Below are 25,559 nucleotides of genomic sequence, written 5' to 3'. Positions count from 1 at the left end.
AATGCCCTATTGCGGGCCGGGTTCGCGGGTGCGGGTTATTTTGGAGTATCCGTATTCCCCGATTTGAATTGCAACTTAAAGACCCAAAAAAGTAGATTAAATTACAAACACCACCTCCATCTATTCGTAATTATCAAAAAACCCCTGATGTTTGTTTTTTCTCTTACACCAAGTCCTTATTTTGTGACTTTTAACAACGAAAAAATATTTTCCAAGGAATAGACTTTATACAATTTTAGATATTTTATTTTATTACTCACCTATTTAACATAATGTGTTAAAGAATTTGATCAACAATTAATCAGATGGGTGATTTTGGTTATACGGATATGTGGGAGTATTTTTCGTTATTTAGACTAAGTTTATGGGGGTTTTCGTAATTTTCTCAAAAAAGTAATCTGGAGTCACCAAAGTGGGAACCTGTGGTTTTCGGACTTTGGGTTGTAACTCGACCCGGACCCGGTGTCGGTCAAAGCTAAGGGTATTATCGGTATCCGCCACTTGATGCAGAAAGTAAAATGGGGCTAAATCTGAAAATCTCGACACAAATTTGAAGGCAAAAATTAAAAACAGCTTTTGGGGAGTTCTTCAATTCACTCTTTTTTCACACCGACAAAGAAAAAATAGGTACGAATTCTGCTTAATTTTGGCTTATTCTATCATGATTTTATCGAAATTACACGATTTGATTTACCCTGGAGTCTGCCTTTGCAGTTATTTCCTTGATCCGAGCGTCTCGATTGTGTTTTGCGTATTTCTAAACGACGTCGTAAAATGTTTTTGATTGATTTATTTTGTGTGTTTCTTAATGATTTGAAATGGTTAACTGAGGTGTTTTGAGCCTCTATTGAAGCTGAGATCTTGTTGATCTTGATCATATGCTACCATGCAGTCACCTTTTATCCTTTTATGTTTTTTTCTTTTCGGGTTTTAGGTTGAGATTTGGGTTTATTTGCTTTTAGATTGTAATGAGTTAATGGTTGTAGAAATTATGGGTTTTTTGGAAAGATAAATCAGAACGAATGGTGCACGTTGTTGGGGTGGATTGAGGAATTAAGCGCTTTTAGATACCGAGATTCATTTTCGTAAGTGTTCGTAAAACAGCATTTTACTCTGTATGCCATGATCAATGCCTATTGTAACAGAACGGGAATTGAGATGCACAGTGAATAAGACATGTTTACGATATAATGTTTTGCAGCGAACATTAATCGAAGCAATTTCCGATGTAGCCATTTACGTTATAATGTTTTGCAGTGGTTTTCTGCTGTCTTAAATCTTGATTCTTCTCTTACAAATTAATCTTTGTTGGATGTGATTTTTATATAGAATAGTTAGTTTTGGCAAGCATGCCGTACCTTACATTTTACGCTGTTGTTTTCTCAAATTTATTTATGCGTAAGGTGGTGGAAGAATATACTGCTTTCCCTTATGTCAGATGTCGGAATTCACCGGGTTTTGCCCAAGTTAGTTTCTTTAGAGTGGTACTGGTTCATGTACTTCTTAAACAAACCACAAACATGCTTTGCCAGCTTGACTGAATATCTCAGTGGATATGAAGAGTTAATATATGCATTCAAATTGTCTCTAGACAATGTTTCAGTTAAACAACCGTTATCTCCATATTATCTGTTTTTCTTAGAAGACTCGTGCATTCTTTTATGGCAGTCTATATAATTGCAAGATATTGAATTCCTAGTTTCTCACCGTAGGCTTCGTTGAAGACGCGATAGGAAAATCAGAATTATCGGGAGATGTTTTCGTTGTTTTATGGACTTTGGAAGTACATGCTCAGCAAGACGGAGTTTCATGTCCTTATTCTTGGAATTGACAAGGCTGGCAAAACAGTAATATTCTCAGCTATTCTCCTTTGTTTTGACTTTGCAATTTCATTTGTTACTAGTCAATGTGATTGATGGATACTTGATTTTTTTAAATATCTTGAAACTGCAATTTTGAGATATACAAAGTTTAGTGGTGCAGATGATGAATACAGAATGACCCCTCATTTTGACTCAAAGTAGATAGCAAGATATGCAATAGCTGACATCTATGACTATATTCATCTTTTGCGATTGACATTGCTTAAAATATGACCTTTTTCAACTTGTCGACTTGATTGACCTGTAACAGCTCTCTGTAATTTAAAGATGTAGTACCTAATGTTCTATGGAGTTATACATGTTCGTTAATTAAGCTGATATCTGAACGTGAACTGGTTTTCTTGTACAAAACCAAAAGCCAAATTTGCTTTGCTTCTGAAATAAAAATTATTTGCCTCTGATACCATTTAACATGTCAAATTTTGCTTTGGGAAACCCCCTCGGGCCTCGGCATACAACTTTTTTCTATTTCCATAATTATTATAATTTTGTAGTTTATCTTTATAGATAATGTTTGCATGACTATAATCAAAGTAAAAAAAGTGTGCTACTAAAACTCAAATCTTTGTTTGAACTAATTCAGAATTGTGAATTTGTAGACATTACTGGAGAAATTAAAGGCACAGTACTCAAACTCGGAAGGCCTTCCTCCAGACCGTATTGTTCCAACCGTGGGACTAAATATCGGCCGTGTTGAAGCGTCAAACACAAAACTCGTATTCTGGGACCTGGGAGGTCAGGTTTGAAAATGCTCTCAATGTTTCTTTTTATAATTAAATGTTTTGCAAATTTCGTTGTTTCTTTTTCTCTGTTTGGTATATAGCTGTGAGCTTTTGGATTAATGCTGTTTCAATACTTGATTTTATTTCATTTTGAGAAACTGTCACTGATGAGAGACTTATGTTTTTCATCAGCCTGGTCTTCGCTCCATTTGGGAAAAATATTATGAAGAGGCACATGCTGTGATTTATGTTATTGATGCTGCTTGTCCATCCCGTTTTGAAGATTCGAAATCTGCTCTTGGTAATATAGCCAACAATACATGTTGATGTCAATATTCTTTGTTCCTATCTTGTCTTAATTTATCCTCTGAATTCTGAAAACTTTATATACATATATATATGGTTTGCAGAAAAGGTTCTTCGGCATGAGGATTTGCAAGGAGCACCCCTTCTCGTTATAGCAAACAAGCAGGTACAGCTATTCCTTCTTGTCCTGCACTACTGCATTTACCAAATTACTCTCATATTGCTTTTTCGAATCGTGGCAATAACTTGAAGGGGCAATATTTGAAATATCTCTCTATTCAATCAGTTACGTTCTCCATAAGTATCTGCATATCATATTTTATATAAGTATATTTTTTTTAAGGAAAGATACGATGTTTGTAATTTGCAGGATCTTGATGATGCTGTATCAGCTGAGGAACTAGCACAATATCTGGATCTCAAAAAGTTGGATGAGAGAGTTTATACATTTCAAGCTGTTTCAGCTATCGATGGGTACGTATGCACACAAAATTATATTTTTTATATGTATCTATTTTGTAGACGATTAAATGATCCTTCTGGTGTACTGCACCGGACATAAAAAAAATTGTCGGGGATGAATTTTTGAACATTTGTGCAGGCTGGGGATTAAAGAAAGCGTAAATTGGCTTGTGGATTCTATGGAGAGGAGTAAGAGGACAGATCAATTGAGAGTCCGTGCTGGATCAAGTGTTGTCTAGAACTCATAATACAATATTTACGACTTTACTGTTTTTTTTTTTTTTTTTTTTTTGGTTTTTTTGTAATTTCCTCTGCAAATCTGGGTTTTGGTTTGGATGTGTGATTGGACTGGCATCAATTCAGTAGATATATAGCTTCTTCCCGGTTTCGTTCTTACCTGGAAGTTAAATTGCCGTGACGAAAATTCGTGCAGCATTTAGGTGTTTAATCGATAAACTGATAAAAGTTAAATCGTATCAAACCAAAACTTGGTTAAATCGAACGTTGAGATGCAATATTTAACATTGGTAATTGTTTTATAGAACACTGAATAGTGCATGTTCCATGTATCTGAATGAATATATGCGAGAAGTATCGTCTAAATCGAACAACAAATTCCTTACGTATTTATTTGCTTGACGTGTTAAATCTAAACTTTTCCTTTTATGATCATTTGATGAAAAATTCTAGCCACTTGAAGAAGTTTTCCTGCATTGTGTTCATTACCTCTTATAACAAAATTATCTTTCATTTGAATAAGGTTTGATTTTCAAGAACCACCCGTTAATTATCGTGTTTAATTTTTTTCCAGATATAACCAACCGGTTACAAATGAACATGAATTACAGCAGCAGCTACGTTTTAATCAAATAATTACATTGAAATATTGAACAAAATCTCATATATATATTTATTTATCTGATAATGTATAGAAGCTATGTTGCAATCTATAAGATATATAAGTGTTGAATAAATATATCTCGAAAATTAGTTATGGAGTGGATTGGGACCAGAAGGAACGGCTCTTCGTGACACTGCATGAAACTTCTTGCCCTCGTTCTTCTTCGTCGAATAACGAGTAACTGTCGAGAAATACTTACGAAAAGTGGAATTAAATTTAGCTCTTATTCTTTCTTCGTCATTTGCAGAATCATTGATTAGCCTGGAACCGCCGGATAAGCGAACCTGCGATGAAACAACGATGAATACGATAAACAAGAATGTAATAATGTTTCGAATCATCATCGTATCCAAATGTACTTAAAATAAAGAAATGATTTATTTAATTTTTGCTGGATGTTTGTTAGGTGTGATTAGGTTTGAGGCTTATTTATAGTGGAAGAAGAAATCCTGTTTCTGGACTATGTAAAACAAAAAATTATTTAAAAAAAAATAAATAAAAAAAATTGGCAGGGTCTTGAGAAATTGACACTGATCGATCTTCCACGTGTTGTTATGGGAATCTAATGCCGTCCCTTGTTGAATATTGTTATGAACATAACTCAAATTATGGTTAATTAGCCATATATAATAAATAATGTTTGGGGGAATAAATTAAAATAGGTGAACTTTTAAAAGATGCCGAATCACACATAAATAAATAATTTATACTCGACAGATTTTTACATGTAATTTTATGTAGTACGGAATCAGACAACTTCATTTTTCAAAAAAAGTTAGATACGGGAATACGGGAGATGTGTAAATATTGAAAAGGGTGCATCTATAATTTCTAAAATATATTATAACGTTTAACTTGTTTATTTATCGGCAATTACATATTGGGGTATTTACAAATAAACCCATTAATAGGTACTTATTCATAAAGAGATTCAGACAAAAAACTCATTTACCAATAAGTCCACACATGGTCCTGATTTTTGTAAAGGACTAAAATAATTCCTCATACTTTAATATGCTCAAATTTCATCATTAACTTTATTTAACATCAACTTGACCCCAAATTTTACAAATTATTCAATTTTGACCCAAAACTTTTTTTTTCAAATTTTTTTTATCAAAAACCTTTTTTTCCCGCCGGATTCCGGCGTTGACTTTTCAAAAAAAAAAAATCTTCTGGATTTTTTCACCGGTTTCCGGCGTTGACTTTTTCGAAATTTTTTTCCCTTCTTTTCTTTCTTTCTGTAACTTTTTTTTTTCGTTTAAACAACAATATTGCTGTGATTGGCAGTAATATTAACTATCTATATTTATTTAAATCAACATTTGGATTAGATTAATATAACAAATCTATTTGTGGTGAATGAAAATTATTAGTTCAAAATATGTTGAAACAAGGAATGTGGGATTTTGAGCTATCCCACATTGGAAAAGTAGTGAAGTATTAAGCTATTTATATATCTCAATGTTGGATCCATACAACTTTATTTAGGAGACATGCCTAATATGTTATGAATTTTGAATCATGCCCGCGCGCCGCGATTGTTTGGATCCAATTTGGGCTTGGGCCCAAAACAGTATACTTTTCAAATTTTATAAATAGACCCCGTTTTTCCCATAATTCCTCACTTCAATCCAAACAGCTTTCGGCATACGATTGAATGCCCGCCCGTCATTAAAATTTTCCACGGACGATAATTTGTTACATATAGAATAGAAACTAGTGTTTAATCAATAAATGAGTTGTAGTAGTTTGAAGTCAGTAACACATGTACTAATTTGTGTTTATTTGTTGCTTGGAAAAACTAATTATAGTATTGTTGCTTAAAAAAACTTAGTACAGAACTTCTGCAGTTCTTTATTAGATCGACGAAAAATGAAAAATGCTAGAAATACAAATTACTTAATTCGATCGCCTCCGACAAATAAGTGTGGGTGCGCGCGGATTGTCTTCAAGAGCGTGTTGATGGAATAGGGATTGGTTCAACCAAGAGTGAGACCAAATGTGTCTTGGTGTCACTATATGGTTCACCAAAACCATCACCAAACTGGTAAAAGCTGAAACCAATCCGAGCAAGATTCATGGAAGTTGTCTGAAAATTCTTTATGGGCTTATCCATAAATAGTATTTCTTTGTTCATCTTCTTCAACAGATCACCAATCAGATCTTTTTTGATGTACTCGCGTGCGTCCTCTTCAGAACAGCCTGTTTCGTGCATGTAACACTGTATATATTTCGGAACATCCCCTCGTTTTATTTCAGCCTGTAAATCAATTTTCATCAGACAAACCAAACCAAAAAAAATATAAATATGTATAATGTTGGTGATTAATTAGTCTTGATTAGTGGTTTATAAATTTTGGAAACTAACGTACAGATGAAGTGCCCAAGTCGTCTGAGAGGCGAAGAACAGTGGCAGGCCAACGAATAATTCCAGGGTATTGCTCTAAAAAGTGCAGCTCCTTGGTGTTAATGGGATTTGTTATGCAAAAGTAAGCATGGAAAAGAAGCACAGGGCCTGTAATCGAAAGCCAGGCTACGTTGATGTACTCGCTCGTGCTCGGGCGATACCCACTGTGGAACCATTGTGCTTCTTTATAGTAAGCTCTGCTCAATTCTGCCCACTGTACATAATCATTACATGCATGTAAGAGGATGATCAGAAGAAGGAGTGAAAAAAAAAAAACCCGAATTATTTGCATATATATACCATTTTTCTCAGTTTTGAGATGATGTTGAGACCTTGGTCCGTGAGAATTTTGTAAGCCAATTCATTAGCGCAGTTAAAAAGAGCTAGGAAGCTGATTCGCATGTATTCGGGTAGGCGGTCCAATGCGTTAACATCCCACCTGATTATGTAATAATCATATTAATTAATTAAAACTAGCTAGGATCTTGGTAATATATAAATATAATGTATAACCAATTAATTTACCTCTCGACCATCTCGGTGAAAATCTCGAGTTCATCCATGGTACCGTACACATCGTATATGTCATCCATAATTGTAATAATTACAGCAATCTTGGTCAGAATCTCCCTGGAAAACCCAAATCGAGGCTCGGGTGTAAATCCCACGGCCCATAAGTAACACTCCGGCAATCGGTGCCTGGCAAAACCCAAGTTGTCTGCAAGATTGGTTTCTTTATGCCACCTATAATATATATATATATATAATAACATAATTAAAATCCACATAATTTCTGCTAATTTAATTAAAAACGACGATAAACGAGTATTACCTCGACAGCTGTTTAATTTCGTCCTGATAAATGGCTTGCACCATGTTGAAGTCCAGTGCAGCCAACTGAAGTAGAATAGGGTCACCATTGTAGATGTTCATAAACCATCTTGCTTCGAGTTTTTGCACTCGCCAGTGCAGTGGAAGCTCCAATGCATGCCTCACTTTCTCAGCTAGAATCGCGTCTTCGATTTGCTTCACCTTTTCAGTTAGATGACGAGTCGAGAATTTTTTGGCAGAATCCAATATTCTCTCACCTTCGACCGATAAAAACGAAGCTTCATACAGAGACAAAACCCCCTTCACATCACCAGTAAAACACTCCTTAAAATTTCCTTCCTTGTCCAAGAAACTTCCGAAAACCTCTGTATAAAAAAAATAATTTAAAAAAAAAAATAAAAAAATATTGGTGTTATTAAATAAAAATATATATATATATATATATATATAAATGCACCTTGAGGGACAAGAAATCCATTTTGTCTGAGAAGTCTAAATTTGAGAGATGTAACATGCAAGTGTTTGCCGTCGTCATCAAATTCGTCACGGTAAATGTTGCCCAAGATCTTTTTGATTGAATCCTCGAAGTGGTTGGATATATCGAACCTCTGCAGATTATCGATAAGTTCAAGTTGCTCTAGCGTATGATTTTCGGTTTCGTCGATGATTATCTGCACCTGTTTTTTCAGCTTCTCAGCTTGCTCTATGTATTTCTTCTCCTGCATTTCCAACAAACCATTGTTCAGACACTAAATTTACCTCTCACGTACGGTTCGAATAATTTTCTTTGTTATGATCTTATCCAAACATGGAACATGTTTTAATTTTTTTTCTGACCGTGTATGGAGTGGTGAAGGACTGAACGTAATCGTGCTCCCAAATGCTCGTTCCGTAGTTTCCAGATCTTCTTGCCTCTTCCATAGTAATTATCTGCAATCGATCGAACACAACAGTAATGAATATTTTATTATCTTGTTAATTAGTGTGTAATAATTTTGCTCCTTTTTTTTTCATATCTGTGATACACGATATCTAAGGTATCATAAAATTTCTTTACGAAACGTACGAAAACTCAAAATAAATATTATTCTGCATAATATAAAAACCTTTTTGCGAATCTTTAAATGATCAACATTAAAAGACACTAAGAGTGATATTCGAAAGAATACCTTTTCGGCGCTTAAATCGATTATGAACTGTTTTTTTTTTCTTTTTTTTTTTTTTTTTTTTGTAAGAAGAAATGAAATATGAGTGTTGATATGTAGAAAGGTAGCAAGGTATTTATAGTCGAAGATTGAGACCAGTGTCAGGTGAATATTTATGGAATTGCCATTTGTCTCTATTGGTACAAGTTGTTGCACTGTTAAGAATTGTGTAATATAAGACAAGAGGGTTATTTTGTTTTATAAATAATTATGCCACTTATGAAACACGTTGATTATATAATACTAGAAAAACAATCATTCACATCTCCAAATGAGATCATAATCAATTACAAAAATTGTAAAAATAGATATTGAAATTAGATAAATGTTATAATTTAAAAATATATATATATGAAATTTTCAACAAATTATTCTCTCGATTATGTAAATTCGACGACATATTCCACAAAAAATATTGGTAAAATTTTATATATGATATTTTCAGAGTATTAGATCCTAGATCTGGTGAAATACACTGTATGTATGTATTTGTACAATTGATCTAGGCATATATGTTGGAGATATTAATACTAAATGATATATTTCACTAATAGCTTAAGCTTTTGGTTGAGATGGTCATTCAACATGGTATCAGAGTCAGGCCAAATGAAAGGTCCTGAGTTCGAATCCCACCGCCACCCAATTCAAATATTTCAAGTGCAAGGCTTCAAATGTAATTCGCCTGCACTTGAGGGGGCGTGTTGGAGATATTAATACTAAATGATACATTTCACTAACAGCTTAAGTTTTTGGTTGAGATGGTCATTCAACAATATATATATGATGCAAAACCACCGAATAAATTATTTATATGCTATACCCGGTGAGGGTTACATTGGGTGTAATGGGGGAAAAGCGATTGTACTAATTTAGTGATATTCTATATTTTTTACTATAATACATAATATTTATTCGTTTTCTTATTCGACAACTCAAGACGATATATTGGACGGAGGAAGAGAAGGACAAGGTACTTAGCTTGTCGGTAAGAATTAAGATGCCCGCATGGGTGTAGCTCAACTGGTTACGAATGTGGTAAGTTGGTGCAAGGTCCTAGAATCGAATCCTGGCAGCCGCAGTGTGGGAATTTCAACTCCAATGAGGGTTGGTTCCTTGTGGGCACCAGGTTCGGGTCCGCTACCTTAACGGGCAGTTGAGTTACCATGATTGATTTCACCTTTTGGTGCAAGAATTAAGATGGCTTTGAAGTTTTTTTGGTGCAAGAATTAAGATGGCTTTGAAGTTTATTTGACAGCTTTTTATCATGTGTTAAACAATTATATAGTTGCATTTTTTCTTACTTCCCTTTTACGGTTTCAAAACCGACCAGGCAAAATCGACAATTCAGAAAATATCAAGCAAAAAAACAAAAAATGACATAATTTCTGAGAACATGAGTGGTAACTATGTTTCTCACGATTTGATTTGTCTTTATGTTATTGATAACGTGTCACACTTGTAACAAATTCTCTAATATGTGAACTGAAATTAGTGGGGGCTTTCTTGTAATTTTATCCCTACTCCTTTTTCTTTTCTCTGAACAAATGTTACATATGGGGACAAATGATTTTCTTGTGCTGGTCTCGTCCATCTCGATTAAGAAGAGAAAGCATGAAGATTTTAATCTTTTTTGAACCCACTATATGTTGCTCTTAATCGATTTATAAATTGTTTCTCACGTTAACTAACACTATGGAGGAAAAGCAGTACTCTTCTTTCTCAACAGCCTATTCCACTCCGTCGGTGTGTGGAAGAAGAAGAAGAGGAACATGTTGTTGAAAAAGAAGAGGAAGCACTCGTCGTCTAAGGAGGAGAATCAACGAAAATCTAATATAAATCAATTATAATGTTTGTATATTTTTTGTTTTTTTTTAAACATAGTTGATTTTGCATTTTTTGCAGTTGTGATTTGTTATTTTTTTTAGCAGATTCTTAATCGACTATACATCATCATAGGCGATTAATATACCAGATATAGAAAAAAAAATTGAAAAACAAAAGAAATTAATATATATATATATATATATATATATATATATATATATATATATATATATATATATATATATATATATATATATATAAACACGTGAGCGTGGATTATCTTCACATGTTGTTTTTAACTTTCTTATTTTCTAACTAAATTTTAGTTATGGAATAAATAGTGCTTAGTGGGTTAAGTATAGTGCTTAGTGGGCTAAGTAGTGCTTAAGTGGGTTTAATTGTGAATATTATTCTAACTCCTTAAGCTAACCCACTAACCCACTAACCCATGTTCTTGAGTGCTCTTGTAGTTGGTTTTCTTGCAGATCATGGGCTGAGGAGTGGATGCTTGGAATGCCTATAAATACCGACTTCAATACTCAAGGAAGATTATCGATTCAACGAAGTAAAAAAAACCGAGAGCTGAACAGAATTCATGAGTGTTTTAGAGTGGTTTTAGAATCGGTCGTTTGTACTCCTCATGAGTACAATCTTTACGTACTCCTTATGAGTACATTCTTTACGTACTTCTCATAAGTACATTCTTTGTAGTCTAGATTGTATAGTATATATGTTTCTAGACTTGGTTGTAAGAATGATCAAGATAGTGATTCATTCATAAGTTCTTTACGTACTCCTCACGAGTATATTCTTTGAAATCTAGAATTTTTAATATTTTTCTTTTAGTATCTAGATTTGATTGTAAGAATGATCTTGAAAAAGATTCATTCATAAGGAAGAAGTTTTCGCACCTCTTCTGTTTGTATTCTTGGAATACTGATTTTAATATATTTTTCCGTCCTGTAAAGGGCAAGTTCACAAGTCTTTACTTTTGAACATTTTTAATTCTGAGTACTGTCTGTTAATCTTTATATTTCCGCTGCATGTTGTCTCAAGTGTCATAACATTTTAGATAACATCTCTGTATAATACGAATTCGGGACCATAAATTCTTTCAATTGGCATCAAGAGCCAACACTTGACGTATACTAAGTGTTTGTTCCTATTTTTTCAGAAACAAATTCGTGATAGATACTCAGATGACTGCTTCTATGCGACCTCCTGTACTTGATGGCACAAACTACACCTACTGGAAATGGGCGTACATCAAAGCCATTGATGAGAAAGCCTGGAGATCTATTCTTACTGGATGGAAGCCACCAACTATCACAGATACGGATGGGGATGTATTTCCAAAACCAGAATTACAGTGGACAGCAGACGATCTATCAAATGCACTCCAGGCAGAACTAGAAAAGGAAGAAGTTGCTACGGAATATGATGATGATGCAGATGAATGTCACAACAATGTGGCATTTCAAATTCAGAAATTCAATAGGGCGTACAGACGAAGTGGAATCAAGCCCAGACAGTTATTTCCAGAAAGCTCTCCACAAAATCGACAAACTCAGCCTCGGAACAGATCTATTCCACAGAGAACATTTCCTCAAACATCTTCTCAAAACACTTCAAAAAATTCTTCATTTATTCGTTCAAATTCTGAACCACCTAACTTGGATCATATTAAATGCAGGGCATGTTCAGGATTTGGACATTATGCTAATGAATGTGCAAATACCTTGAGAAGAAGAGGAATGAGTCTGATTTGTGCAGTCAGTGATGAGGAGGAAGAGCAACCTGAACAGACAGAGGAACAACAATCCACTAAACAAGCCCTCTCAGTCAGATATATCACTGGAAATGCTTCTGAAACAGAATCACAAGGAGTCTCTCTGGATGCTGCAACACCTTCTGAAACACTTTCAGTAACTGAAATTTCTGAGTTAAATACTGATCATTATACATGTTTAAACTCTATTTCTTTGAATGCAGCATAATCCAGTAATGAAGCAGTTAGTGATGAGGAAGAAATGTACAAGAAATTGTTCAGTGACTTGGAGAAGAAGACTCATGCTCTAGATGCAGTCAACAAGGAAAATCCTTCTCTCAAAGAAACAATCACTCATTTGGAGGTTGGTATCACCAAGAAGGATCTTGAACTGGCAAAGGTGAAAGATGAACTCAAAGAAGCGACTCTAGCAATCAAGAGGATGAATACCGACACAACTAAACTCAAAGAGATTGTGTCACTGGAAAAGTACAACAAAAAGGAAGGTCTAGGGTTCAAGAAACAAGTGAAGAAACACAAGCCAGTGAAGAAGAAAGAAGTTGTCGTTGTCAAAGAGAAGAGTTCAGATGGCAAGGAATCCAGGAATTTCACAGTCACCACTTCAGAGTCCAGAATAAGGGGATGCATTTGTCATTATTGTTTCTCACCAGGACATATTCGTCCATTTTGTGAAAAACTCAGTAGTGACAAAATGTTGTACAAAATGAGCCACAGCACTCCAGGGAACACCTCCAAGAAAAAGGTAGAATTTACCAAAAAGGAGTGTAGAATATGGACTCCGAAAGGTAAACTTATGTACAAAGCAGTATACACTTCATTAAATGCTAACATTTCAGGTTCATGGTACTTTGATAGTGGATTCTCTAGGCACATGACTGGAACTAAAGAATTTCTATCAAACTACCATACACTCAATGGAGGACGTGTAACCTATGGAGGAGGAGCTAAAGGCAAAGTGGTTGGACGTGGAACACTCAGTATTGAGGGACTTCCAAAACTTTCAAATGTCTTACATGTTGAAGGATTGGGGTCAAACCTCATCAGTATTAGTCAATTGTGTGATGATGATCTACGGGCTCAATTTGATAAATACTGTTGTTGTGTGTTTGATAATCAAAATCATTGTGTACTAACAGGTTCCATATCAATGGATAATTGTTATCAAACAGGTGACACCATCTCAAGCAAGAGCTCAAGAGTAAGTGAACTAGAGCTGTGGCACCAGAAACTAGATCACACAAACTTCAAAAATCTGAAGCTGCTCAACAAGTACAATGCCATAAGAGTAATTCCTGATCTCAAGATCAAGGACATTCCTATATGCGGAATGTGCCAGAAGGGAAAGCAAACTAGAGTATCACACAATGTGTTACAACCCGTTGGTACCACCATTTGTTTTGAACTTGTACATATGGATCTTATGGGTCCTATAGAGGTAGAAAGCCTAGGTGGTAAATATGTATTTGTGTGTGTTGATGATTTTTCAAGATATACTTTGGTGTATTTTTTAAGAGAAAAATCTGGTCTAGAATACATGCATGTGTTTGGATGTGTTTGCTATGTCCTAAATGATAGAGATCATCTAGCTAAATTTGATTCAAAAAGTGATTTGAGTTTGTTTATGGGATACTCTAATAACAGTCATGCTTATAGAGTATATAACTTAAGAACTCGAACCATTATTGAATCTGTAAATGTGGTATTTGATGACTTTGCTGATCTCCGCAGTAAAACAGCTGAAGATGAAGTTGATGATCTGATTGCTGAAGGAGAAACAACAGGAGGAGACACTACTGCCACAGATGCTCCAGATATAAACAGTCTTGTATCAAGAGAAGAGGGTGTTGAGCCAAGTGTTACCACATCTGACTCAATACTTCCTACAGAGAGCACAGAAGCTGAACTGCAGCCAACTCATGATGTCTGCAGAAAGGAACCATCAAGAAGAATCCAGAAAAATCACCCATCGACTCAAGTTGTAGGAGATATCTTTGATGGGATAAGGACCAGAAGAAAAGAGAGAGTGAATTACAGAGATATGGTAAGATTTGCAAATTTATCTTCTGAATGTACACTAACTGGAACTACTTGCTTTCTATCTTCAGTCGAACCAAGGAATATTGCAGAAGCACTGAAGGATGAGTTTTGGATTAATGCAATGCATGAAGAGCTGAATCAGTTCATCAGGAATGATGTTTGGTACTTAGTTCCCAGACCAAGTCATGTAAATGTGATAGGAACTAAGTGGATCTTCAAAAATAAAACTGATGAAAAAGGTACTGTTGTTAGAAATAAGGCTAGGTTAGTAGCACAAGGTTATACTCAGATTGAAGGTATAGATTTTGATGAAACCTTTGCTCCAGTAACTAGAATTGAATCTATTAGGTTACTTCTTGCTATAGCCTGTTTTCTTAAAATCAAATTGTATCAGATGGATATCAAAAGTGCATTTCTGAATGGGGTTTTAAATGAGGAAGCATATATAGAACAGCCCAAGGGTTTTGAAGATTCTGCCAAGCCTAATCATGTTTTCAAGCTTAAGAAGGCATTGTATGGTCTTAAACAAGCTCCTAGAGCTTGGTATCAAAGACTCACAGACTTCTTACTTGAAATACAGTTCAACAGAGGAGAGGCAGACATAATCCTATTTGTTAGAAGAACTAATAATCATATCATTAGTGTTCATATATATGTTGATGATATTGTTTTTGGCTCTACTTGTGCTAACCCTTTTCAGTCTTTTGTAGATTCTATGTCTCACACTTTTGAAATGAGCATGGTAGGAGAGTTGAATTACTTCCTAGGACTCCAAATCAAACAGACAGGTGAAGGAATTTTTGTAAATCAAAAGAAGTATGATCTCAATCTGGTCAAAAGGTTTGAGTTGGAGTCAGCCAAGCACATGAAAACTCCAATGGGTTCCAGCCAAAAACTGTCCAAGGATGATGTTGCAGAAGATGTTGACAGCACCCTTTACAGAAGCATGATTAGAAGTTTTCTGTATCTAACAGCAAGCAGGCCTGACATTATGTTTAGTGTTTGTGTGTGTGCCTGGTATCAAGCTAATCCCAAAGTCACTCATCTTAAAGCTGTGAAGAGGATTATTAGGTATGTTGCAGGTACAGTAGACTTAAGGATTCAGTTTTTCAAAGACACTAATACAGATTTGATAGGTTTTAGTGATTCTGATTGGGCTGGGGATATTAGTGACAGAAAAATCACCTCAGGTGCATGTTTCTTTTTGGGGAATAATCTGGTTTCTTGGTTTAGTAGAAAGCAAAATTGTGTATCTCTCTCAACAGCTGAATCAGAATATGTAGCTGTTGGAGGATGTTGTGGTCAACTAATTTGGATGAAACAAATGTTGGGGGATTATGGGTTAACCAGTGGCACCCTGGCCATATATTGTGATAATTCAAGTGCTATTGATATTTCAAAAAATCATGTTCAACACTCACGTACTAAACACATAGATATTAAACATCATTTTATTCGTGATATAGTTGAGAAAAATATAGTGTGCTTAAAGTACATTTCTACACAAGATCAGCTGGCTGACATCTTTACGAAGGCATTAGATTATGAGAGGTTTTCTAAACTCAGAAAATCTCTCGGGATGTGTACCCAATAAACATGTCCTGAAAAATGTTGCAGCACCGCATCAAACATCTTAAGCTGCAACATAATTTACTGAAGCTCAGCTTCTTTAAATAATGACTTCACTGTGATGAATTATTTTTCTAAATAAGTAACTGGAAGTCTTTCACCTTGAAACGTGATCATGCTTCATGTAAACATTTGGGAAATAATTCCACTCGCATACGTCAAACTCCTCTATTTTGATAGTCATATATTAGTAACTGAGGAACCTTCAAACTGAACATTTGATCATGTTCCATGTGAATTGTTTGACTTGAAAATAAGAGTTTAAAAAAAAAAAAAAAAAAAAAAAAAAAAAAAAAAATATATATATATATATAAAATCTATGCCTGTTAGCCAATTCTTATTCTCACTATTAATCATTAATAAATATGTTTTTTTTATTTTTTTTGAATATTTCATGAGTGTTACGGTTTTTATTTCTATTTTTATTGAATTATCCCTATTTATATGGGTCATGGGGTACATGGGTTAGTCTTTCATTTTCCACTAAGTCCACTCCTTATTGTGCCATTTTTCACGGTTTGCTTTAAACTGCCAAAGAAACTTTTATTCTCTTTAATCACACTTTCTCCAAGAAAAACGCACAACACTTATTCACCTTCTCCACTTCAATTTTTTTTCTGCAAATTAGGGCTTCTAAATTTCGTGCTTCTTTTTCGAAAATTCACACTCAAAAATCAAAAGCACAAGAAGCAATTTTTTTATCTACTGTATCATGGCATCTCCTCCTAGAAATCCTCTTCCAGCCGCAGCTGGTGATGTCCACAACGATGCTGCAGCACCTGAACCAGCAGACCCAAATCTGGTCATCATCGTTCATCCTGTCAACCTTGAAGCTATGCCGATCAGCTTTATTGAGCCCGGAGACGAGATGAATCCGATTGACCCAGACAACTTCCAGAACGTGGGTCCCTCTTCCAATGCAGGAAGGATTCCAACTCGTCGGTCCAAGCGTATGAATCTCTTCCCAGATCTGAATGCTACTGGATCACAACGACGAAGGGGAAGACATTCTCTAAGCAGAGGCGGCAGAGGTAGAAGAAGAGGCAGCACAGTCGGTCGCACTCCAGTTAGGCCAAACCCACCAAGAGGCCTTCACTTGGTTGTTGAAGAAACCGATGATGAAGAAGGAGATCCAACCTTTGCAGAACCGGAAGCCCTAGCTCTCTCCTCAAGCTTTACTGAGTCATCCTCCAAAGACTCGACTTCACGAGTATCAACTAAGGGGGAGACACTTCAGCATAACTCTTCTCAACATCCGGTTTCCGAAGATGTTGCTGCACATGTTCCTGAAGATGCTGCTGCACCCACTGACTCAGCCAATGTTTCACAGAGTGCTGCTGAGGATGCTGTTCCCTACCAGGAAGAAAAAATGCCTGATTTTTCAGGGATGTCCTCTGCCGAGCATGTTGACATTCCCTCTGTTGATGCTCAGGATTTCACTACCACTGAAGAAACACCCTCAGCACCACATGCAAACCCTCTGGAAACTCTTGCAGAAGCAGCTGTTCAAGTGGATACATCACCTCCCTAGGCTAATGAACCAGAGAAAAGTGATGACAGCTGGGAAGTTCCCCTTGCTACTTTTCGCAAAAAATTGCTATACTCAGAGTCAGACAGTGACTCATCTGAGGACTCCTCTCCGATGCAGGAAGATGCTGCCCCACGTGTTGCATCACCTGAGCCAAAATACATCCCAGATGAACTTGAAGACTCTAACGAAGAGTAATCCTCTGAGAAAGAAGAGCCAGACTTGGATGGGAATGATCTGTCAACTACTTTTGAGGTAAACAATGCTTTCAGTACTATCTTTTATTTTGAATCTGATTCAATTTTGAGTCCTCAAATCATGAATTGCCAATTCATTGAGGAGAAGAAAATTTCCAAGGATGAGTTAAACTTTGATAGACATAGGATTACTGATTTTCTTGATCAAAGAAAAATCCTTAGTCTAGTTTGAATTTTATGCCAATTTACAAACCTCTTTTTTTAAGAAAAATTCTCCAAACTTTGGCAAAGTTTTTGTGCGAAATTCCATTTTCTTTTTTTTTCTCCCAAAATAATCAACTCTCATTTACAAACTCCTACTGTGACTGATGAGGATAATTATAGTGGTTTTACTGAGGTTTGTAAGACTCTTTCTGGCAATCGTTTGAAATGTTGTCTGCTCACCCCAAAAAATTCAAAGTTTCTCAACTCACTGCATTTTATTTTGTCTTGTTTAGACTCACAGTGATGAATTGGATTCCATCCAAAAATGTCTCTGTGGTAACAAAACCTCATGATGTACTCATGTACAAATTGGGGATGGGATTACTAGTGGATTTTGGTAAACTGTTCTTTGATACTATTGGTCATCTTGCCCGGAAAATTTCACCCTCCACTCACCTTCCCTATCCTTCTCTCATCTACTCCATTTTACTCTCTCAAAATTTGGGCCAAGATGACTCAGAATATCTTCACAACCCACAAGGCATGATCACTGTGTCTCAAAATTTTCTGAGGGCTCCTCATGTTCAAGATCTTCCCTGGAATGGAGATGATTTTCTCTCAACTGAATCAGGTCAAAATAACATTGGTACTGAGGGTGTTGCACCTCATGTTGACAACACTTCTAACCTTCTTGTGTCTGTTTCTAGAGATCTTCTATTGCAGCAGCTTACTCATTCTCTAGCTCAGATTACCTATCACCAGTCCATGGTGGAAATGCTCCGAAAAAACTCTTTCTGATCAAAAAGGGGGAGAAAAAGCTAGTCATGAAGTTGAAGCAGGGACTTCTCATCATTTGGATGCCAGAGGCAGAGAACATGGAGTTAATGAAGAAGAAGAAAAGAATGAGGGTGAAGCTGAAGGAGCAGAGGAAAGCAGCAGCAGCTGATACTGAGGACACTTTGGATATTCTGCTCTAAAGTTATTTTTATGAACAATATTTGTTTTTGTTCAGTTTGCTAGGATTGCACTATTATTTTTATTTGCTATATTGGTTATCATATTCAGGGGGAGTTCAAGCAATGACTCAGGGGGAGTTAAGCTAAAATTTAGTTTTGATCAGAAAGTTAAAAAGGGGGAGTTTGAAACACGTGAGCGTGGATTATCTTCACATGTTGTTTTTAACTTTCTTATTTTCTAACTAAATTTTAGTTATGGAATAAATAGTGCTTAGTGGGTTAAGTATAGTGCTTAGTGGGCTAAGTAGTGCTTAAGTGGGTTTAATTGTGAATATTATTCTAACTCCTTAAGCTAACCCACTAACCCACTAACCCATGTTCTTGAGTGCTCTTGTAGTTGGTTTTCTTGCAGATCATGGGCTGAGGAGTGGATGCTTGGAATGCCTATAAATACCGACTTCAATACTCAAGGAAGATTATCGATTCAACGAAGTAAAAAAAACCGAGAGCTGAAAAGAATTCATGAGTGTTTTAGAGTGGTTTTAGAATCGGTCGTTTGTACTCCTCATGAGTACAATCTTTACGTACTCCTTATGAGTACATTCTTTACGTACTTCTCATAAGTACATTCTTTGTAGTCTAGATTGTATAGTATATATGTTTCTAGACTTGGTTGTAAGAATGATCAAGATAGTGATTCATTCATAAGTTCTTTACGTACTCCTCACGAGTACATTCTTTGAAATCTAGAATTTTTAATATTTTTCTTTTAGTATCTAGATTTGATTGTAAGAATGATCTTGAAAAAGATTCATTCATAAGGAAGAAGTTTTCGCACATCTTCTGTTTGTATTCTTGGAATACTGATTTTAATATATTTTTCCGTCCTGTAAAGGGCAAGTTCACAAGTCTTTACTTGTGAACATTTTTAATTCTGAGTACTGTCTGTTAATCTTTATATTTCCGCTGCATGTTGTCTCAAGTGTCATAACATTTTAGATAACATCTCTGTATAATACGAATTCGGGACCATAAATTCTTTCATATATATATATATATATATATATATATATATATATATATATATATATATATATATATATATATTAAAGAATTTCCTTAATCAAATATGTTTCATAGTCGATTTACATTAATCGACTATGCTTCGTAGTCGATTAATGGCTGAAAATATAAAAAATAATGACTGAGAATGAGTATGCGTTTTTTTCAAATGGAGCAAATTAAAATATTTAGGGTCTCTCCCTCGACACGACCACGGGGCGGGTCGGGTCCGAGTCCTACTTTTTCGGGACCCGAAACCGACCCTTTTGGAGGCGGGTCCGGGTCGGGTCCAATAGGGTCCTTTCGGATCCGAGTCCGAGTCCAAAACCGATTTTTAGTTTTTTATTTTTTGTTATTATTATTTTCACATATATCAAAAAAGGGATAAAAAAAGGAGCTAAATTTCCGGTACGGAATCAACCCTTCATCTCAAAGTTCACTCATTTGCACAGAAAAAAAGAAAAAAATCTTTTCAAGTAATGAATATTGTATGTATACTTGTTCAATCAATTTATCCTAATTACAAGATGAAGAAACTAAATCACCAAGCAAAGAATTTCATCTAAAACAAAACTATTTGAATGAACTGAAAAGCTCAACAACATCAAAATCCCTGGAAATCCCATGAACAACAAACGTCTCCGACGAAAACAAATCGGGCCTCGTAATCTCGACCCCGTCAATCACGAGAGTTTGCGTAAACTTTTCGATCTTCAAATCAAAGCTCGGAATCAGAGTCTTGAGAGACGAATTTTTCGTTGCGATCAATTCCATGTAATTAAGCCTTTGAGGCAGAATGTGAAGCCTCACAATTCTATCCAAGAATGGCGACGGAGACGATATGAGCCCGGAATTCGGCGGAGCGAAAACGGTTACCGAGCTCAACTTCTCGTAATTCCGAACGATCTTATCGAGAACCGCGTTCAGTCCGATTGCAAAAGAAACGTATCCGTTGGAGCTCAGCAGTTTTATGATCCCCGTCCATTCGACATTCCGGTGGTCGGAGAAGCCGCACGCCGGCGCCGGAATCTCGTTGAGTGGCCGGAGAACGCCGTGGACTGAGAACGGGCCTTCGAGGAATATATCCGGGTCGGAAATGGGTACGTTGTTGATTGTGATCGGGCCCGTTTTCGGGTTGTTCTTTGTGATGACCAGGTTCTTGTTTTCGGCGAGGGTTTTGAAGCAGAAGCCAGGGGGTTTCTTGAGAAGCTCCGCCGTGGGGAGGGCGGAGGGGGCGGCGTGGGAGAGGAGGAGCTGCCGCATTTCCCACGGCGGGATTGAGAGGTTGGAGAAGGCGGAGTCCTGGATGGCGAAGACGGTGGAGGCGTTGCCGGAGAAGAAGAGGTCCGGCGAGACTTGGAGGAGGGCGGCGGTTATGTGAAAGCCGCCGTGGCGGCGGAGGACGGCGGAGGCGTTGAGCGCGAGGCCGTGGAGCGGCGGGGGTGGTGGGTTTTCCGGGGCGGAGTGTTTCATCGTTGTGACGGCGAGGTAGGCGAGGGTTAAGGACATGGAGAAGTAGAAGGGGCCGCGCCAACAGTGAGAGCAGGGGGAATCCGCCATTGAAGAACTGTCAGAGCTTGCGGAATCGTCGGAATCAGCTGAAGGAGATCGACTACTTCCATCTTCATCCATCGCTAAACAAAAACGGTTTTTGATAAATTTTGTTTGTTTGTTTTGGATTAATTATTAGTTGAAACTTCACTTAAAGATTCTGAATTTCTGGCCTCACTTCGGTAAAAAAAAAAAATGGGAACAAAAAATCAAGAAAGCACAAATACGTAAGTGTAGGAGATTAATTTGAACTTTAAAGAATTTGAAGGTTTTAATTTTTAAAGGTTAAAAGAAATATTTTTGTGATTTTTAATCACTTCATGACGGTATTTGTGATATTAAGATTCGTATATATTTTAAATTATAGGTTACTTAGAAAATGAAATTTTTGGAGTCATCAATTTCGATTCTAGAACAAATTTTTCGCCCCAAATTCTCATTTTTATATAGAAGAAGAAAAAATATTTGGAATTAGTTATTAACTATGGAAAAACAATTGGAATGAAAGTGTTAACTTCACCCCTAATTTTAACATACTAATTCGGGAAGAGCTATTAAGGAACTCTACTGCTAGAAATACAACAGAGATGCCCAACCGAATCGTGTCGAACTGAAAATTCGGTTCGTGGTAACGGTTCCGAATATCAAAATATTTAATATTTTTTTTTAATCTTTTAAGGTTATAGCAAATTATAAAATAATTATACATTGATATATTTTCCATTATTTACAAATAATCACCTTTTTAAGGCCGATTATTGAAATTTGAATGTGAAATTCAAGAATTAATTAGTTTTAAAACTTTTTTTTTTATCTTTTTAAAAATATGAACATATATTTAAATCATGAACTCTTCAATTGTGAAATCTACATTTTCCAATTTACCGACAAATCTAAGCCGAAGTATATAAGTGATGTCGATAAATTGAATGTGGGAAATTAAATTAGGGTTTGTGGTCCAAATCCAACCTTCATTTAAATGCCGTAAATAATACATAGGCTACAACCAATATCTTAGGCAGGGCCATCCCTATATATTGCATTTAAAACGCCTCTGCATTGTTTTAATTGCAAACTTACCCCACAATAGAGATATTTAATGAACTTTTATTTTGTTGCTGCAAAATATATTATTGTTGAAAAGTTGAAATAATAAATTGCAAATTTTCAAGAAAGTTTAGGTTCAGTTTGGACTTTGGACCACCAAACAAACAATAACACACACATTGTTATCTGCACGTGCGCATATCAGCTTTGTCCCTTTATTTCCTATGATTTGGAATAATATCTGGAATCTTTAATCTATATTTCAACTTCACTTTCTATTGATGCAAACATACATAAATAAATAAAAATAAAAAAATAAAAGAGAAATCGAAGTATAAAAATCCACCTTCATATGCTTCAAGTCATTATTAAATGCTAAAACTATAAGTTTCAACCAATATTTGTTACATAACAAAGAGTTAATTATAAACTCCAAATAAGCCACTATGCAGAAAACAAGACAAGAGCCAAGGAAGGCAGCAAACTCCCCATCCCGATTTGCAGTTTAAAAGTCGCCGACGAAAATTCACTCCTTTTTCTCTGCATCATGATTGGCCGTCGCTGTTTCCTCGGCGGTTTCTTTTGGAGCAGTCTCATACGGGCCATCATCTGCCGGCTTTGCCATGTCAGCATCATCGGAAGCTTCTGGAAGCTTAGTAGCATCGGAAGAAGCTTCTGCAGGAGCTTCGGTTGCTTGGCTTTCATCGGTTACTGGCACAGCTGTCTTGACAGTTCCCACCTTCACGTATTTGCTCATGAATTTGTATTCCCAATCTTGCAAAGCTTCGAGCTCGAAAACGCCCAGCCCAGTTAGGTCACCGTTTAGATCTTTGTCTTCGAAAGACATCTTTGCAAGTGCTCTGCTGGCATCTTTTCCGGCAAATAGTGCGTAGGGCCCACCTGGTCCGTAAAACATCCTGCAAATAAGATAATAACAAACAAGTTCAACGAGAGAACGAGTCGTTCATGGACATGGTTCTTGATATTTATCTTAGCAATGATGAACAGAGAGAATTGAAAAGTGCGAGGTATAGAAAAACTGAACTTATGACAAAAATCAAGAATGTGTCATATTCGACCAGCTACATTTGATTCACCAACTGTTCGATTATAATAATAGAAGGTTGACCATTTGGTGTTTTCGTTTGATTGGCATAACAAGCAGGAAATCGTAGAAAAATAAACATATATGATTTGTCAAACAAACAATAATACACCCATTATATATACATATGGAATGAGAATAATCGAACAAGCATGAGTTGCTAGAACCATGCTCCACTTAGTTCGATTTTTCAATTTTCGCTAATCCTTGATCATACAAAAATTGGGAACCAGTATAATCCTCACATAGAAGTCCATTTTCATTTCCGAAAGAGCAAATAAAAACTGAAAACTATACCAAAAATCACTTGTACAACCTGGACTAGGAAATCATTGCTTATTGTTTTTGTTTTGTAGTTATAAGAAGTGACACAAGATATCACAAATAAACGCAAGTTCATAACACGATATCACAAATAAACGCAAGTTCATAATTACGTAGAAACAGATGGTCAGCTATTAAAATCGTGCTTTTACATAAGGTAAAAAAGAAAATCAAATACGAGTACTAAATATCGCTAGGATCGTACATCATCACTTTACTCCACTTGGCTGACAAAAAGTGGAATAAATTCACTTCCATCAACTGTATAATTCCATTTGAAATCACAGATATTGCTCCCAATAGCTAATTTTAGCAAACTATATAATCGTCAATCAGAATATACCGTGAATCCATTTTTCACAAAAGAAATTGGATAACACCAGCTATATACAGAGATAATAACAGAAGATTCTAGAAAGAGTAATCACTTTATTCAGGAAGGAACAAAAGATCGAAAAGTGAGCAAACTTTGATCAAATAAGGAACAAGAGAAAAATAGACACATATTAAACAAAATCATTAACAATAAATTCCAATTTTGTTACCAAAATCAACAAAATGATTCAATTGCCTTAAAGCTCAAATAACCACACAAAGTGGAAAAAAAATTAAAAATAAATAAATTCATAACCCTAAAAACACCATAAAAGTACCAACAAATTCACCACAGCCACAAAACAAAAACAAAACTGAAACAAAATTAATACACAGAGATGGAGAAATCATACTTGCTCTGAGACACGTCATAGATCTGAGCCTTGATAGCCATGAGCAGAGGCTTCTTCGGATCGGAGCCGTCGTACTGTTTCAGCTCGTCTTCGGTGATCTCGCCGAGCTGAATCGGAGGAGGTAGCGGCTCCATCGGCTCCTCGAAAGCTCTGGACCTCTGCTGGTTGTGGCCGCCGTCAACCGACCCGAAAAAAGCTGAGACGAGGTAGTAAAGTGTGAGTCCTAAAGCGAGAACAGTGAAGAAAGTAGCCGGAGATAGGCCTGTGTACACTGTGATCGATTCCTTCAGCGTCTCCCACAATTGAAGGGCCATTGTTTCAGAGAGAGAAAGTAGAGAGAGAGAGAGAGAGAGAGAGAGAGAGAGAGGGGAACAAGGAAGGAGGGGGTTGTGATTTTTTTTATCTACTACGCTGCGTAGTGTGTGAGGAATGAAGAAGAGTCGGCTTTTTGGACTATTTGACTAGCAACAATTTTGCACTTACTTTTGTCTAAATTTCCTTTTGGCACCAAAGCAAGTATTTTTGTGACTTTTCAACCCTTCTCGGTTCTATTGTTGGTTTTCACTCGGCTACCTGCTACTTTTCAATAGGTTGGGTAGGTCCAATGGTTGTTCATTAGCACACGAGCTTTTTTATTTTTTTATTTTACTTTTAAGTATATATTATATATAAATCATAAAAGTATATAATAAGTTAAAATTTTAGAAGAAAAAAAAGCAAATCAGTTTATCTTTTTATATTATAATATAATACTTAACAAAATATTAATATATATAAAAAACTAATAATAATAGTAAATTGACTTGAGTTTGGACCTCGATAAATTCAACTCGAGCTCCACCTCAGAAAATGAAAGT

At 35.9% G+C, this 25,559-nt stretch overlaps 4 protein-coding genes across 5 annotated transcripts; 1 reads left to right on the top strand and 3 right to left on the bottom strand.

The window, feature by feature from the left end:
* Nucleotides 1–479: 479 nt before the first annotated feature.
* Nucleotides 480–3,769, top strand: GB1 (GTP-binding protein 1). 2 transcript variants are annotated; one of them, XM_013003418.2, is made up of 7 exons: nucleotides 480–627; nucleotides 1,713–1,847; nucleotides 2,483–2,623; nucleotides 2,798–2,906; nucleotides 3,016–3,077; nucleotides 3,282–3,385; nucleotides 3,513–3,769. In XM_013003418.2, the coding sequence occupies exons 2-7, from the start codon at nucleotides 1,755–1,757 to the stop codon at nucleotides 3,610–3,612; spliced, it is 609 nt and encodes a 202-aa protein (XP_012858872.2). In that variant the 5' UTR covers nucleotides 480–627; nucleotides 1,713–1,754; the 3' UTR covers nucleotides 3,613–3,769. The 2 variants fall into 2 exon arrangements, with proteins under 2 accessions (XP_012858872.2, XP_088675766.1); XM_088819640.1 differs by lacking the exon at nucleotides 480–627 and adding an exon at nucleotides 713–769.
* A 2,274-nt stretch (nucleotides 3,770–6,043) lies between these two features.
* Nucleotides 6,044–8,819, bottom strand: LOC105977454 (trans-alpha-bergamotene synthase). Its single transcript, XM_013002763.2, has 8 exons — nucleotides 8,685–8,819; nucleotides 8,353–8,445; nucleotides 7,973–8,234; nucleotides 7,517–7,880; nucleotides 7,210–7,428; nucleotides 6,985–7,123; nucleotides 6,650–6,898; nucleotides 6,044–6,537 (listed from the first exon to the last, which is right to left on the bottom strand). The coding sequence occupies exons 2-8, from the start codon at nucleotides 8,434–8,436 to the stop codon at nucleotides 6,226–6,228; spliced, it is 1,629 nt and encodes a 542-aa protein (XP_012858217.1). The 5' UTR covers nucleotides 8,437–8,445; nucleotides 8,685–8,819; the 3' UTR covers nucleotides 6,044–6,225.
* Nucleotides 8,820–20,416: 11,597 nt separating this feature from the next.
* On the bottom strand, nucleotides 20,417–22,017 carry LOC105977435 (fasciclin-like arabinogalactan protein 21). Its single transcript, XM_013002746.2, has one exon. It carries the CDS (start codon nucleotides 21,577–21,579, stop codon nucleotides 20,521–20,523), a length of 1,059 nt encoding a protein of 352 aa, XP_012858200.2. The 5' UTR covers nucleotides 21,580–22,017; the 3' UTR covers nucleotides 20,417–20,520.
* An 858-nt stretch (nucleotides 22,018–22,875) lies between these two features.
* Nucleotides 22,876–25,152, bottom strand: MSBP1 (membrane steroid binding protein 1). Its single transcript, XM_013003224.2, has 2 exons — nucleotides 24,703–25,152; nucleotides 22,876–23,462 (listed from the first exon to the last, which is right to left on the bottom strand). Exons 1-2 carry the CDS (start codon nucleotides 25,014–25,016, stop codon nucleotides 23,072–23,074), a joined length of 705 nt encoding a protein of 234 aa, XP_012858678.1. The 5' UTR covers nucleotides 25,017–25,152; the 3' UTR covers nucleotides 22,876–23,071.
* Between the last annotated feature and the right edge of the window lie 407 nt (nucleotides 25,153–25,559).

Source organism: Erythranthe guttata, chromosome 6 (assembly GCF_056151865.1).
Source record: "Erythranthe guttata isolate IM_541 chromosome 6, IM_541, whole genome shotgun sequence".
Taxonomy (NCBI): domain Eukaryota; kingdom Viridiplantae; phylum Streptophyta; class Magnoliopsida; order Lamiales; family Phrymaceae; genus Erythranthe; species Erythranthe guttata.
This window is presented reverse-complemented; position numbering and strand designations above follow the sequence as displayed.

Excerpts from the sequence above, each read along its gene's own strand:
- GB1 (XM_013003418.2), top strand. The coding sequence starts at position 1,755 with ATGTTTTCGTTGTTTTATGGACTTTGGAAGTACATGCTCAGCAAGACG. Across the intron at positions 2,907-3,015 it reads AGATTCGAAATCTGCTCTTG|AAAAGGTTCTTCGGCATGAG; the intron begins GTAATATAGCCA and ends TATGGTTTGCAG. Across the intron at positions 3,078-3,281 it reads TCGTTATAGCAAACAAGCAG|GATCTTGATGATGCTGTATC; the intron begins GTACAGCTATTC and ends TGTAATTTGCAG.
- LOC105977454 (XM_013002763.2), bottom strand. The coding sequence starts at position 8,436 with ATGGAAGAGGCAAGAAGATCTGGAAACTACGGAACGAGCATTTGGGAG. Across the intron at positions 7,124-7,209 it reads TTCACCGAGATGGTCGAGAG|GTGGGATGTTAACGCATTGG; the intron begins GTAAATTAATTG and ends TTACATAATCAG. Across the intron at positions 6,899-6,984 it reads TCTCAAAACTGAGAAAAATG|TGGGCAGAATTGAGCAGAGC; the intron begins GTATATATATGC and ends GATTATGTACAG.
- LOC105977435 (XM_013002746.2), bottom strand. The coding sequence starts at position 21,579 with ATGGATGAAGATGGAAGTAGTCGATCTCCTTCAGCTGATTCCGACGAT.
- MSBP1 (XM_013003224.2), bottom strand. The coding sequence starts at position 25,016 with ATGGCCCTTCAATTGTGGGAGACGCTGAAGGAATCGATCACAGTGTAC. Across the intron at positions 23,463-24,702 it reads TATGACGTGTCTCAGAGCAA|GATGTTTTACGGACCAGGTG; the intron begins GTATGATTTCTC and ends TCTTATTTGCAG.